Genomic DNA, 16,373 nt, shown 5'->3' with positions numbered 1-16,373 from the left:
ATTATAATATATATAATATTGTTTATTGTTTTATATATATATATATATATATATATATATATATATAACATATATAATTACAAATGTATACATCTTTAGGCATTAAAAGCTTTCTCATCGCGACAAAATAAATAGAAATCGAGAAAGAGAAATTGTATTAGAAATTGTCACCCAGGAAAGGGCAAATGCCATTCTTGTCTCCTCCTCTAGACTCCCAGGATTTTTACATATCTTTTAGACGTATTATGCCGTCAATTTTAAAACTTAAATGCGCGTTCTTAAATTCACACAAAAAAGTGTCACAATTATTTCTGTCTACCAATATAGCTCTAGTTTACACCGAGCACTTTTGATGCGCATATATGTAATACTGAATTTGTTGTATTACATGCTCCAATATGCTTCAATATGCTCCTAGCATAGCTCCTACTCATTCCAATTCGCTCATTGGAGTAGGAGTTATGGTAGGAACATGAAGCATGTTGAAACATGTGACACGAGCAAACCTACATTACTACAGATGCTTTCCATTTGGTGGCACAAGTCGACACGAGCATCTATATTCTATCTTTCTTAATATTCAATGAACAACAAAGATACACACTTGTGTTACTAAATGGAAAGCACTCTATATATTGTCACTCAGAGCGGTCGAAAACATCATAGTTCAGATTATCAACCTCTCATCTTCAAAAATCTACTTTTGCAAATGTGGATGCGCACGTTTCTATTTAATTTTATTATAATAATATCTAGGACTCAAAGTTTTGATGTAAAATATTGAAAATCAAATGGCCATGTTTTGATATTTCAATTTATTGCGTATTGAAACATCTCTAATTAAAGCACTAAAAAGCTTTGATCAAAACTAGGATTTCTCTTATTTAATTGGATTTATGCTTTTATTAAGTGCTATTTAATATAAGTATTTGGCGTAAAAAAAATGCTATCGAAAAAATCACACAAAGAAAAGTCCTTTACTCTAAAGCAAGTTGATGTTTCTTTAAACAGATGATATATTCCCGATATATCATTTCCTCGCTGAACATTTTATATTCTGTAATTGTACAATGTCTGATTTGGTTGACTTCATCGCCGGTAGGTACATTTGATATTACATTTTCAACCTGTTGACTGTAATACCACGATATTTTATGAAAATGTGTCGTGAACGTTTTATTCTTCCACACTTACCCAATAAGTTGAAATAAGCTGCATGCGTGTGAGGTACATGTTATATGCATGGTATCAACAGCTACCATAATGGTTATACCCATCGTGATCATAATAGAAGTGTACAAAAAAATCGGTACAAAATATTTATCTTGATCTATTCCGTATTCGCTATATATTGCGATATTTCGCAGGCGCGATTTATTAAGAGGTAGTACGACATCGAGAAGCATCGGTCCTAATGACGGTATCGTTATAAACATCGACATCATGGTGTACATTAATACTGCAAATTTGTGAAATATGCATTGTCCTTTTAATAATATTCTTCTGCACTAAAATCGGCGTTTGTTATTATTCTGTTTTTCCTCCAATATAATCTACTTACTCGAATAAGATATTGTAAATTTCTGCGATATATGAGAGTAACTTTTTAAAATTCGAACTTCCAAATCGTTTGTAAATATATTCCAATGATTTTCCATGATTTCATATAAACGACAAAACTATTTGTAAAAAACATTTTAAAGAGCCAGATGATATATTATAATTATCCATTTCGAAGATCCAGGTGATAGGGGAGACCGGAACACCATGAGTCACAAAAATTCAAACTCTTAAAAGTGCATCTAAATATACAAATTTTTGTATCATTTTTTTTTTAATAATTAAAGCATAATGCATATTTTAAAATTTAATAAGTATATTTAGTAAATATTTATTAGTTTTTAAGAAAAAAATAAAAACACATTATTTAAGAAATGATATCCATGATGCCCCATACCCGGAGTACCATAAGTCACACAAAATAGTAGGCAAGAAATAACGGTGATGAAATTTGAAAAGTATTTTCAATTAACTTACACATTCTTAGCATAGTCACTAATACAATAAAATATAATTATAACTAATAATTATTAAATAATAATTATTATTTAAAATAGAAAGTTATAAGAAAACAAACGAGAAAAGCAACCATCTCTCTCTCAATATAAGATACAAAATTTATTACGATAAAATAAAATAAATTGTTTAGAAGTATAAGCTGTCCTTTTAGTACATATATTTTCTGTATTGTCCTATTTCATCACGAATACTTAATGTATGACCCATGGTACCCCAATTATACATTTAATTATACATTTAATAGAAAACTATAAAAAATAAATGTTAGATTATTACTTGTAACATAGTAAGTTGAGAAAAGATGCGTAGAAACTTGCACCTTATCTTCATATATGTATCTTCTACTACAAAAACAATATTAAGACATTTTTACGTGATTAAAAAGTTACTATTGCAGTACGAAAATCATTAATAATCGATGCTTTTCGATGAAATGGAATTTAATCACTGCTACCTAAATAAAAAATATGGGCAACGAAGTAACAATCGTATTGTACTAGTAGTATTAATTTAAACATTCTAGATTATGTTTAACAATCAATGACCCATGATAACCCCGTGACCAATAATGCCCCGGTTTCCCCTATATAAAATTTGTTTATAAATAAAAATATACTTGGATTTTATGGACTATCATCATTCTCTTAAGAAATCCTCTTAAGAATATACTCTTAAAACACTGATCCCAATATTTATGTCACGAATAAAATTTTAAAAATCCTTTTTTAATGAATGAGTTTTCCCTGTGAAATTTACACTACCTTACAGTTTACTACCTTAAATCTTCTCTATACGGCCACCCCTCGTGATTTCTTTCTTTTCCTTAAGATAAAAATTAAATTAAAGACAGATATTTTACCACTGTAGAAAAGATTCAAATCAAAGCAGTTTTAAACTTACTCGTTAAAAAATATTTTCATGATGTATTCCATTCGTACTGAAATCGACGTGTACGCTCTAAAGGAACTAGTTTGAAAGTGATGGTGCATAAGAATATATAAAGTGTACTTTTATTTATAGACAAATTTTGGAACTTTTGGATACCTCGTACGTGTACAGAAAATATTATTTAAATATTAATTAGAAAAAAGTAAAAATATCTGTGTTATAAATATCTATAACGTCTATAATATAATTCAAACGGTCTTGATTACTTACCTTGTCGCGGTTCCAAATCTGATTTAAAAACTTTATGAGAAAAGCTATTGTTACAACTATTTGATATAGACTTTCAAAAATTATTTGTCCATTGTATCTATGAATGTACAATGTTAATATCTACAGATAAATTAATTTTACAATTTGTCAGATATATTAAAAAAAGTGATATTGTTTTGACATGAGAGAGACATTTTAATTAATTGAACGTATTGAGAAAATAAAATACAATGACCGTATTACCTCAAATGGTAAGTAACTTATTTCAAGTATAAAACAGAACATTGGTAACAAACGTCTCGCGAGCTTACATTGGAATGGCCAAAGACCCAAGCACGACAAAAATATTCTATTGATATTATACTCTCGAAGTATATTTACTAGCATGATACGTTTCTACTTGTCTGAGAGCTGTAACAAAAATGAGGGAGCGCAAAGGGAGTATAAAGCCACAGCATATCGATCGATTTCAGCATGAGTTGGAAAAATTATAGAATTATAAAATTACAGGATGTCATTTCATCGTCACAGCGCAGATCACATTATTAGTGTCTCGAAAACTAGAAGCTATTTGTAGACTATAATTTCGTGCACCTCTTCAGAGTGGCGCATGCACGCTGATGTCGCGTAACACGACAAATAATCGAGAATATAAGAATAATATTAATGAAAAGCAATCATTCAAATTTTTTTTTATTCCTCAATATTTTTTAGTGCAGGCTGAGTATTAGTAAATACATATTCAGTAACTCAAATACTCGTGCAGCAGAAGAAACGACGATGTTATTTTTAAATTATTTATTTATTAATATTTTATAGAAATAAATATTAATATTTATTTATAATACTATATTATGTTTATTACATGCTTATAATACAATATCACATCAATGACATTATAGTTTTATACACATCTCTATGTATTCTGCCGCATAATAAGGCATTATATTTTATGCTTATCTATGTACTCTGCCACTTGATAAGGTATTCTATTCTAAATTACGAACCAGAGCCGGCTCAAGGTGTACAAATTGTGCACTGTACAAAGGTGCATTAATAAGAGGGCCGCCAAAGTAACTTTTTAAAAAATCAATTTTTCATTCCGAATATCAATTACGTGTGCTTGCTTCTATGAGATTTAATTTTTTTTTTAATGTGCACTGTCAATTTGAAGAAACTGTATCACAAAGTGTGAAGCCATTGGTCGAATCGGATAGTTGTTTGTTACCCAATGCTATTATTAAAATGAATTTAGTATGTATGAATTTATATATATTAAAACCATATCAAGCTATTATAGCATCAGGATATCGATTATGTAATAATTTTCCTAAAGCGGAAAAAGTTAAAAATGAAAAATTGCTCTATTAACTTCAATGCAAGGATAACAATTTTCATTTTTCACATTTCCGTCCTAATAGAGAAAAAAAGTAATAATAAAATATAATAAATATCCTAAAAAAATCAAAAAATTGCGTTTTCTCTAAAGATATTTAAACAATTGTTTAAAAAAATATCGCTTCTTTAAAAAATAAATAAAAATGTTGACGAGATAGTAAAATTCCCTTTGCACAAAGGTGCCTTGTACGTCAGCGGCGGCACTGCTACAAGTACGTATTTATAGGTACGAATTACGCATTGCACTCACAGTTACTACTCAATGGTACTTGACAGTGCACGTTCAAACATGCAATTTCAAGAAGATTCCCGAATTTGTGCTTTTGTATCTCAAAGAACAGTCTTCATAAATAGTATTCAACCGGCTACATTGGTTGTAATAGATGAAAAAATACAGGAAATATTGTACGACACTGGTGAAGATGTTGTACGATATTTATCACAGGTAAGTTCCGTATAAATTATTTGGGACAGGGGACGAAATGTGAATCGACGTGCATTTCAGAAATATCCCGGCATTGTGTTTAATGATTACGGCTCATTAGTGCTAATGCCTGGAATAGTAGACTCTCACGTGCACGTGAATGAGCCCGGAAGAACCGAATGGGAAGGATTTCACACAGCTACACAAGCAGCCGCGGCTGGCGGTGTTACTACAATCGCGGATATGCCCTTGTAACAATTTATATTTTCTTATAACGATTGTCTTGAATGATTTCAAATTATTTTTAAACACATACACCATATCTATCTCATATACCAATCTTTCTCATGATATAGAAATTCTATCCCGCCTACTACCACTTTGGATAATCTCAAAGTTAAAGCAAGGGAAGCATATGCGAAAACATTTGTAGACGTTGCATTTTGGGGCGGTGTGATACCAGGAAATCAGGTATATCTTGTAAATTTCTAGATAAATATATTTATGCATGCGAAATACATATGAATATGTATAAAATTATCTAAAGTTGTCTCTTCGACTTAAAATTCGAATAAATTAATCTTTAAACCGCAGAAACGTTGTAAAATAAGACAACTTTAAATCGAATACAAAAACGTATAAATCATTTTCCGTAAACCGCATATAAATTAACGAAATTTCATACTTATTTATCGCGGCATAAATCAATCATGATAACGGAAATAATTTATAATAAGTAACGAAAAGGCCTTATCGGTCTGAGCTACATATACAATTGTGCAACTGCGCGCCCCAACTATTTTTAATCTTTAAACAATCTTAATTTATACTAGTTATTGTGACAAAATATCACCACAATTTCACAACACTAGTCGAAATGGTTAAGACATCCGGAATGTAGAGAGGTTTAAATCAAATCGTGATTGAGATATGTTTTGCAATAAATTATTTACAGCCTTTTTAAGATGTTTGTTAGCATTAAATTATAATATTTACAGCTTTTTAGGATGCTTGTTGTTAGCATCAGTATTATTAAATTGCTTGGTAATTTAATTCGTGATATTACTATCCCAGTTTGGTTTAAAATTCCGTTTAAAGACTGAAAATGATTACAATGCACAATAGAATTGGACATATGTGTATAAATTTACTGAAATATTTAAGCATTAGCGTCCATTTCCAGACTGATAAGACTTTTTCGTTACTTATTGTGTATTCACATTGCGCTCTCAAGACACCTTATATAGAAATAAATTATCTGTAACTACGTGGCATAATACTTCTGTAAATAGTTATATTACAAGTACCAATGATTTTAATATTTCAATGGGAATAAGTATTCCTCAAAGTATCTGTGTGTGAAAGAAAATTCCAAAATAGACGTTAAGATTTTGACGAATTTTACTTTAAAATTTTTTCTTATTTGTGGACAGAAGAATATGAACACATGCACAATTAAAGCTTAATTTATTGAAATTAGTACTAATTCATTATCTGAAATAATAAAATTATACCGGGTGCCTATTGCGAAAATTGCAAAATGGTAAAGGACTTTTAGACTCAGTTCAATCTCATCTACCTTCCTGTGAATTATTGCTAGAGTTTCGCCAGACACCCTGTATATTGAAGTGCGCATTTGTAAATGTACAGGTAGTATATAAATATATTCAAGAATATAGAATAATTATTACACGCTTGAAATGCATTCTGGGTTTTTTGTGTATTAATTTCTTATAGAGAATAAACACAGGGTCATCAATTGCAGTATTCCCATAATTGTAAACATAAATCTGATTTTGTCAAGTTGATCTAACGCATAAACGATCTGTAATACATCAAAAATATTTTCAAAAAATTGGCATAGTAATATAATACAATTTTTTATTGGAATATTTTTTATATATAATATTATACTTTACACAATTCAATAACGTTTTTATCAGAAATTTATTAAAACGACATCCCAGCAAACCTCAATTAACAATTATATTACTGTTAATTTTCAATTAAGTTGTATCAATCAATGATACTGTAAGAAGAGAGAGTACATCGTATGATGCGTCGACAAACCTAAAAATCTCAATGAGCGAATTAAGTCATCTGATAGTAATTTATTGCATTATATTATATGCTACATATACGAGGTGTTCGGTAAGTTTTGACAAAGCGCTTGTGTGTAGATAGAGCGAACTAAATTAAGTCCTCTATCACACATTCTGCAATTTTCGCAATTTTTTTTTAATTATCTAGTGAGCAGAATGTCTAAAACGACGCATAAAACAACTTTAAGATACCTTTAAATAAAATAACTCTAAAAAAATCTTAAAGTTACCTTATGTATCGATTTTACCCGCCTATCTTTAGAAATTAATATTTCATTCATTATGCATATCTCGTTCATATTGTAAAAATTGCAAAATACTCTCTAGAGGACTTTTCAACTCAGTTTAGTCCGCTCTACCTACACACGAATGCTTTATCAAAACTTACCGATCTGTATAAACCTTGAGAAAAATGGCTTTGAAAAATTCGGCTTACTAAAATAAAGTGTTTAACAGCTAATATTTTCTTAAATTAACACATAATATATTACTGATATATTGTTCTATCGACAGAATTCAATCCTTTTTGTTCAAATCACATTCGCATTTTTACTTACGTTGTATCAACATTTTACTCACTACTACTAAATACTTACGAAATATTTTTCTTTGATTCTTATGAAATATTTCATAAAATGATCCAAAAATCATTTTATCAAAATGTATATCGTATGCGTTGTTTGCGATATATACTTATCCAACAAGAATACGTACATGAGTGCATGTGAAATGTATTATATCAGTATTATATACGATTACTCATCATAATTATAGCAGTAGTGTAATAAAAAATCGACACAAAATACTCGTTTGTATCTGTTTTAAATTCAACATCGCTAAAATTCGTGAACGCGACTCGTTAAAAAGCGATACAATATGTATCAACGTTACTCAAAGAGATTACTGCATATAAACATTGAACTTAAAGTACGTCATGACTATGCAATTTCGCGAAAAACATGCTTTATGCATTAATAATCTTACACGGATCATATTTTATAATTATTACTATTTATAGTTATATATAATTATATATAATCTCATAAACGTTTATTCTTAAAGTATTTTTGAAAACGATCCAAGTATCTATCGCATGCGTTGTCTGCATAATATATGTACTTACCCGAAAATTGAAAATAAACTACATGAGCATATGTAAGATGCATTGTATTGATATCTATCATTATGCTTATATCATTATGTTCTATTAAAGTTATAGTAGTAGAGTAATAAAAACTCATCATAAAGTATTTATAATTACTCTAAATTCAATATCGCTTACTAAGATTCGTGGAAGCGATTCGTTAAGAAGCGATATCTACCAACGCCATTGTCAAAGGGATTATTATAAACATCGAACTAAAAAGTATATATTATGGCTGTGTAATTTTGCGAAAAATATGTTTTTGCATTAATATTCTTAAACATATCATATTTCGTAATTATCGCTATGTTTTTGCCATTCTATTAATTGTGTAACTATTACACTAATTGCATATTCACTCGTGTAAAATATTGCGTATTTATTTGTGTAAAATATAATCTTTCGCGAGATAGATAGAATTTTTTTAGAATACTATCTTCTAATTCAGTTTAATATATTCTAAGTAAGTATTAAATATAAGTTGTGTTATTTTATGTCTTACTTCTCTCTAAGTATCATTCGTAAACGTTGAGCCGTACATCCCACTTAAGAGTAATCGTGTATCCCATTTCTATAGAATGTACAGCAAAAATGCAAGTATTTCAAAAACTTTTTTTTTTTTAATATAAAAAATAAACGTTTTGGATTCCTAATATTTTTTTCATATTGATAAACAGTATTGATTGATAAACAGTAAATAGTTGTGATTGGTATAGTTTATTTACTTTAAATATATTAAATATAGTAAATAATGCTTCATAAATTAAGTTTCATTAAGGTGTGGAGTATATATCGAAGTTAGCCTATATATATCGGGACTCGAGACTCCAAATATCAGCCTTACTATAAATGCGGATGTTATGACAAATTGATATAATAGCAATCTTCAAAAACCATTTGAGCATCGTCTTGAACATTAAAATCTACATGTAATGTCAATTTATATAAATCGAAAAACATGTGGCAAAATAGTCATATGATTGTCTAAATATTGAACTCTCATTATTTTGAATGAATCATAATTATTTCAAATATAAGGCGAAATTTCGCTAACGAATTTATCATTTCTCTTTCTGCCAAAGATTTATAATAAACGTGAACAGAAATATTTATTAACATTGTATTCTTATAGAATACGCACCAATATAATATTTTTGTTTCTTATTTAGCAGTTATGATACAAATGACGCGTGCTATATGTGTTATCGATTGTTTGTTAAGTCCAAGCTGTGAGAAATTACAGAATGTTAGGAATCGTCAATACGAAGTAGAGCTGTTTCCATCATAACATCATACTAGTATCAATTGACATTTTTTTCTCTCTCATATTCCAAGTAGTATTTGTCGCATATTCTTTGCAACATATCATACACTGAAATAATGATATCGCGTGACATAGTAAAGACGCAAGTAAACCATGAGAACTACATTCTGCCTTCTGTGTTATCATTTTATTGATTGATGTCTTTTTTTACGTTAATAATTTATAGCTTAAATTGATCGTTAAAATTACAAATGTGTGAATTTTTTAATGTGCTTTTTATTAAGCGGAATTTAAATAGTCTCTAATTAACTCTATTGCTCAAAGATTTTAGCAAAACTAAAAAAACCATAAAATGTACGGAATGTGATTAATCTTTTAATGATAAAAATGTTGTAAAATAGGATATGCCTGTTCGTAATACCTTAAATAAGATACAAATATATATACGAGTTGATTTTGTACATCACAAGTAAAAATTTTACATTGTTGTACTTACTGTAGCAAAAGTCCCAATTGACATTGAACATAAATTACCAGCTCTTAAACTGCAAGGTACTAAACTTCTGTGAAGAGTTATAATTATCAACGATTTTAATCTCGGTGAAAATGTATACCATTCTACAGCGTATCTGTAAATATTAATTTAATAATTTGTTTTTATACAGATTATTATAAACATCTGATTTAAAAATCTGAACTTTTATATATCCTAAATATTTTTTTATGTCTTTCTCATATAGAAGATATGTAAGAAGATACACGCATATACGTTTATCAATTACAAATTAATTTTTCAAGAAAAAATGTATTGTATTTACATAAACTATATATAATTGTATACGCAGCTAGAGAAATGATTAATCAAATCAACATCGATACGATGTCGAATACGTATTGTTAAATGTTTTTGTTCTTTTCAATTTTATCGGAATGTGAATATTTGTGTAAAAGAGTGACTCCAAAAAATGGATTTTTTTCGTCCATTTTTTAGGCCCTCAATTTTTGGACTGAACTGTGCACTAAATGATACTCTATAATGAGATATTAATTACAAAGAAGTTTCAGGTTGAAGCGACAATTGTTATCATAGCTGGAGGGTAGGGGGGGAGGTCACGTATTACGTCTATGCAAAAATCCATTTTCTTTTCATTCCTAGCTCTGATAATAATTGTCACCTCAATTTTAACTAAAATTAAACTTCTCTGTAATTAATCTTTCAGTATAAGGTAAAATTTGGCATACAGTTCAGTTCCAAAATCGAGGGCCAAAAAAACGGGTGATTTTTTAAGTCACTCTTTTTATTATGTTTTAGCCAATTCTATACTGAATATATATGCATATATACTGTGCTTTTGAACTTTGTGTCAATTTTGATTATATATATAAAGTATATATACAATATATATATATATATATATACTTTGTCCGAAAGACGATAGAAGTTTTATAAAAATAAGTGGAGAAGGTCATATTCGGCGAAGATAAGTCTTGGTGCTAATATTTCTATGTTAATTTTGCAATTTTTAGTTCAAGCAAATTGTTCGCCAATTGTCAGTCTTTAAACATGGTCCTAAATTCAATTTAGGATTGAAACTGGATTATGTAATATTACAAATAAGTAAATTGACAAGCAATTTAATATCACTAATACTAATGAGCATAAAATGCTGTAAAGAATGTATTTCGAAAAATATTACTTCAGCTAGAATTTGAATCTGGATTTTCCTTATTCCGTACAGGCGACTTAGCAATTTGATTATCAAAACATAAGATAAATATACTAGTTAGTATATTACTAATGAACAGTGGATGACCCAATTCGTTGGACAAATTGGTACAAAATTTTAAATATTAAGCTTTTAATGATATGTAAAACTCAAAATAAATTTATTGTTTGCAAAAATTTAATAACATATTCATTTAGAATATACTTCAGAAGTACATATTATTAGAAACTTAATATTTGAAATGTTTTATCACTTTGTTCAACAATGGTTCATGTTTACTAACTAGTACATTTATCTTATGTGGTGATATTAATCGCATAATTGCTTGTCATTTATTTTATGATATTATACGATCCAGCTCTTCTACTGGATTTTAATTTAAGACTGTGTATTAAAATTGACAAATAATTAGCACACAGTTTGCTAAACTAAAAATTACAAAATTTACACCAAAGTATTTACTAGATACCAAGATTCGCCTTGACCGAATGTAACCTTCTTTGCTTATTTGTGTTAAATATTTCTCAATTTTCATTTAATATTGTTTTATAAAAATATTTGTAATTGTTGAATTAACAAGTAACAATTGTATAATGAAGTAAAAAATAACAAAAATATCAATCAGTATTTAACATAGAAATTATTGATATTGATTTGACTAATCATTTCCGGCTGAGTAAATATATGTACATGTTCTAATGATGTAGAATGGATCAAGGAGAACAAAGAACGCCGTCGCCGCCACTATCGAGTGAGGCGCGATAGGCCGTGCTACGAATTCTTCACCGCACGTTGGCTGAGACTCCTTTTTTAATTCGAAAACTACAGCGAATATCTCAAAATGATATAAAACTTTTTTGTTCCTCTTGGCCCATTCTATGCCCCCAATGCGGCTCCTATCCTATTTTTGAGACACCGTGTATATGTATTATATTTATATATGAGTAGTTTATGCACAAAAATGAAAAAACAGAATTTTAAAATCCTGCAATATATAAGACAAAACAAACGTTGTATTAATTTTTAAATATAATAGACGCGCGTATAAATATAATATTAAGTACATTTTAAACCGAAAAATTATATTTTCCAGAATATGTATAAAAATATATGACAATCATTTTGTATCTGGAATTGCTATTAGCATTAATGATAAATATCAAATTAAGCAAAAAAGAAAAATTCTTACATTTGATAGAACACATTTTGACTTTCATCCAATAATTTTTGACCGGGATAACATAGGATTATCAGTTGCAGTATTGAGCCTATAATTATTGTAATATATTTAGGTATCTGCTCGAGTTCATCCAACTCGTATATCATCTATAATATATATAAAATATAGTATATTATATTATATTTTATTTAACTTTTAATATTTATTAATAGGTATTAATTTTTCTTCTTTACAAAAAGTAAACAGTTTATATAATAAATAATAACAGTAATAAGTTTACTAGAACTGGAACGAGACTTATAATTGCACCATATGAAAGTAACGATGTTAATGCTACTGTTTGGTACACTGAATTCAGTACACCAGCAAACCTGTAAAATAATATTAATATTTACAAAATTTCATATATACGTATATACTACAATATTTATTACACAAACTATAACAAAACTATTTTTTTTTAATTCTTTACTTTAAAGCAAGTTGATATTTCTTTAAACATATAATGTATTCATCGTATATCAATTGCTCGCTTGCTGATTTGAACAATGCGTTCATGCCATTCATATAGCATCCGCCTTTGCTAGCTTTCATATTGATATTCATTTGTGATATTATTTTTTCAAATTGTTGACTGTGAAATAAAAATTTTTAAATAAAATTAATTTCAGTAAAATTCTCTGTCTTCAAATGGACTTAAAAGGAAAATTATTTATGTACGTACCTAATGATCGAAAATAAACTACAAGCATGAATAATACGAGTAACATACATAGCCTCGACACCAATTAAAATAGTTATACTCGTTACAACTATAATTATGTTATAGCAAAACAGCGGTACGAAATATTTGTCTTTATCTATTTTATATTCTATAGACAACACCAAAAATCGTGGTCGTGACTCGTTAAGAGGTAATATAACATCAAGTAATATCGGTTTAATTGGCGCCATTAGATATATTATTGTTATAATGTACATTGTAACTGCATTTTCATAAAAAAACATTTTTGTAAAACATTTATGTTTTATATGTTTTATATATTTATAAATTATAATACGCAATATACAATATTTATGCACAAAATTATAAATAAATATATATTTATTAAAGCATAATATGATAATGAAATGTCATATCACTTAATTACTAAATTATACTTGTAAAATATCAGTTTTTTAACTAATATGAACAAATTTTGTTAGATGTGACATTAAGAATCAGAGTTGGACAAAGACGGACATATCAGTTTGTAAAATAATAAATAATTGAATTAAAATATTAAACATAAAGCGAAAGTTACATAAAATAATTTTTGTAAAAACAAAAGAGTGTAACGGAAACTCGAATACATTTCTATCTATATCCTGCAGTTAAACTATGTATTATCTGAATATTTGTATTAAAAAGTAGTTAAATACAAAGGGCTTGTTTCTAAGAGGTTGTGAAGCAAAATGACTATCGTATTAAATGTTTTTTCTGGATAACATAACTGTGATTATAATGACATGATTAACATGATATTTGTCATCAATAAGATTCTATTAATGGTAGGAGTGTGCGGATACCCGAGCTTGGGTTCGGGTCAGGAATTTTTTTCGGGATCGTATCAGAATCTGAATGTTTGTAATGTTCGGGTACCCGTAAATTTTGGATATCCGAATTTAAAATCGAGCAATGATCATAGATCTAGAAACTTTTTAACGACATAAATGTGATGCTTTTTTATGATCACTGCTCGATCCGATTTTAAATTCGGCTACCCAAAAACATTTGAGACCGTTCCCGAAAAAAATTCCCGACCCGACCCAAACCCGAAATCTCGAGTACCCGCACACCCCTAATTAATAGTATTTCATCAATGTATTTTTAAATGTAGACAAAGACGTAGTCTTTAAAAGTAGTGTTTAAAAGTGTAAAAAGAATTATATTTATTAAGAGAGGAGGAAGGATTAGATTGGAATATTCGAAGATCACAAGCCTTTGTTCATTAACTTTATCCTAAACTTAACTCCGGTTATTCGTCAGAGATCATTTTCCAGGCTTCGATAATTAATTCTATATCAGTTCAATATTAGTTTTATTAACAATAAATATCTATGTTATTTTTAAAGCAAATGACATTTCATATACCACTCTGCATTTCAAAAACTAATTTGTCTCTTATTTCCGTTCAATTTGGATCTGGACACGGAGAAAACTCGCGAAACGCGAAACATAATCTTTATTAAAGCATCCGTGGAAGTCTCAAGAATATATAGAGTATATGTATAACTTATATATATACATATATGGTTACATATATGTAGTTATTAACATTTAAACCCGTACTATGTATTACTTAAAATTTATAAATATGTAAATGTATTAAAAAGATTAAAATTGATATTTTCTTTGTAAAAATTTTATAATGTTGATTCTGGTAAAAGAAGTCTTTTATGGAGTTACTTATTAGATCTATACTTTTTAACATATAGTATTAATTTATTTACATATTTTATATGTAGACACTCACTTGCATAAATTAATGCAAATTTTCGTGATAGAATAGAATAATTCTTAAGAATACGCATTTCAAATTCACTCGTAAATATATTCCAGTGATTTTCCATAGCTTTATATAAGTATCGTACCTGAACATAATAAAATAATTTCATTAAACTGATTAAAAAGCGTTATTAGTAAAGATGTCAGTAATGTTTTTTGCATACATACCTTGTCATTTAGAAATTCATTTGAAAGCTTAACGATATATAAGATAGAACAAGCAATGTAATAAAAATTTTCAAAAGTCCTTCGTATATTTTCGAACTGATTATATAAATTTAATATCTAAGCATAAAATTAATTATTTTAAGTTATTAATATTATGTAATATATACAGAGTGTTTAAAAAAGATCGGGATTCCGTATTTACTCGGGAGGATGACGTCTTTGAAAAAAATATTTCAAATAAAAGTTTTAAAGTATAAAAAGATCTATTTATAGATCTTATCATTATCTGGAGTTTTTAAACATCCTATGTACAGGGTGTCCTGCAATTTTTTGCAAAACACTTTTGTGTAGATAAAACAGATTGAATCAAAAAGTCCTCTACCATTTTGCAATTTTCGCAAAGGTTAATCAAATATTAATTACTAAGAATTGCTGAATATTGATCTTCAATAATTTTTTATTTAAATACTATCAACTTTACAGAAAAACAGCAAGAAACAAAAATTGTTTATTTTCTTCTTATAGAGCTCTGAGAATTTTTTCAGAATTTTTTCAAAATTTTCTAATGTCGTATTTTCTCATGTTGGTAAAAAGTTACTAATAAGAAAATGCAGTACTAAAAAGTTAATTAAAAATTCTGAAAAAAATTCTTGAAGCTCTATAAAAAGAAAATAAACAATTTTTGTCTCTTGCTGTTTTTCTGTAAAATTGATGGTATTTAAGTAAAAAATTGTTGAAGACCAATATTCGGCAATTTTTAGTAATTAATATCTCGTTAATCATTGCGAAAATTGCAAAACGAAGGACTTTTTAACTAAGTTTAATCCGCTCTATCTACATAAAAGCACTTGGCAAAAAATATTGATACACCCTGTGTGTGCGTGCATGCGTGCATGCGTGCGTGCGTGCGTACGTGCGTGTATAGGATGTCTTGTTTTGTTCCAGTAAACATATCAGCACTATGAAGTGCGCTTACACCGGCGCTTACTATCAAACGCGCAACTCATGGATAGATAGCCATCTAAACATAGTCTATAACTGACTATATTTAAACTTTTATTATCTAAAAAATGACTTAAAATAAAAATTTTTTAATATCTTTTTTTCGAAAACTTTGTTGCTATAGTAGTTTGAGTTGTAGAATTAAGACATTGTATAATTATATAAAATTATATATAATT

At 28.2% G+C, this 16,373-nt stretch overlaps 1 protein-coding gene across 1 annotated transcript in view; it reads left to right on the top strand.

Annotated features, from left to right (window-relative positions):
• The first annotated feature begins 4,867 nt into the window (after positions 1–4,867).
• The window catches only part of LOC108752026 (allantoinase), a 14,930-nt gene continuing 3,424 nt past the window's right edge, over positions 4,868–16,373 (top strand). Inside the window, exons 1-3 of the mRNA XM_018492609.1 lie at positions 4,868–5,080; positions 5,141–5,310; positions 5,416–5,530. Coding sequence (XP_018348111.1) covers positions 4,898–5,080; positions 5,141–5,310; positions 5,416–5,530 — 468 coding nt within the window. The 5' untranslated portion in view covers positions 4,868–4,897. The remainder of the gene's footprint in view (positions 5,081–5,140; positions 5,311–5,415; positions 5,531–16,373) is intronic.

The sequence above is a fragment of the Trachymyrmex septentrionalis genome, unplaced genomic scaffold (genome assembly GCF_001594115.1).
Source record: "Trachymyrmex septentrionalis isolate Tsep2-gDNA-1 unplaced genomic scaffold, Tsep1.0 scaffold53, whole genome shotgun sequence".
Taxonomy (NCBI): Eukaryota; Metazoa; Arthropoda; class Insecta; order Hymenoptera; family Formicidae; genus Trachymyrmex; species Trachymyrmex septentrionalis.
The sequence above is the reverse complement of the archived record's forward strand: the minus strand, read 5'-3'. Positions and strand labels throughout refer to the sequence as shown.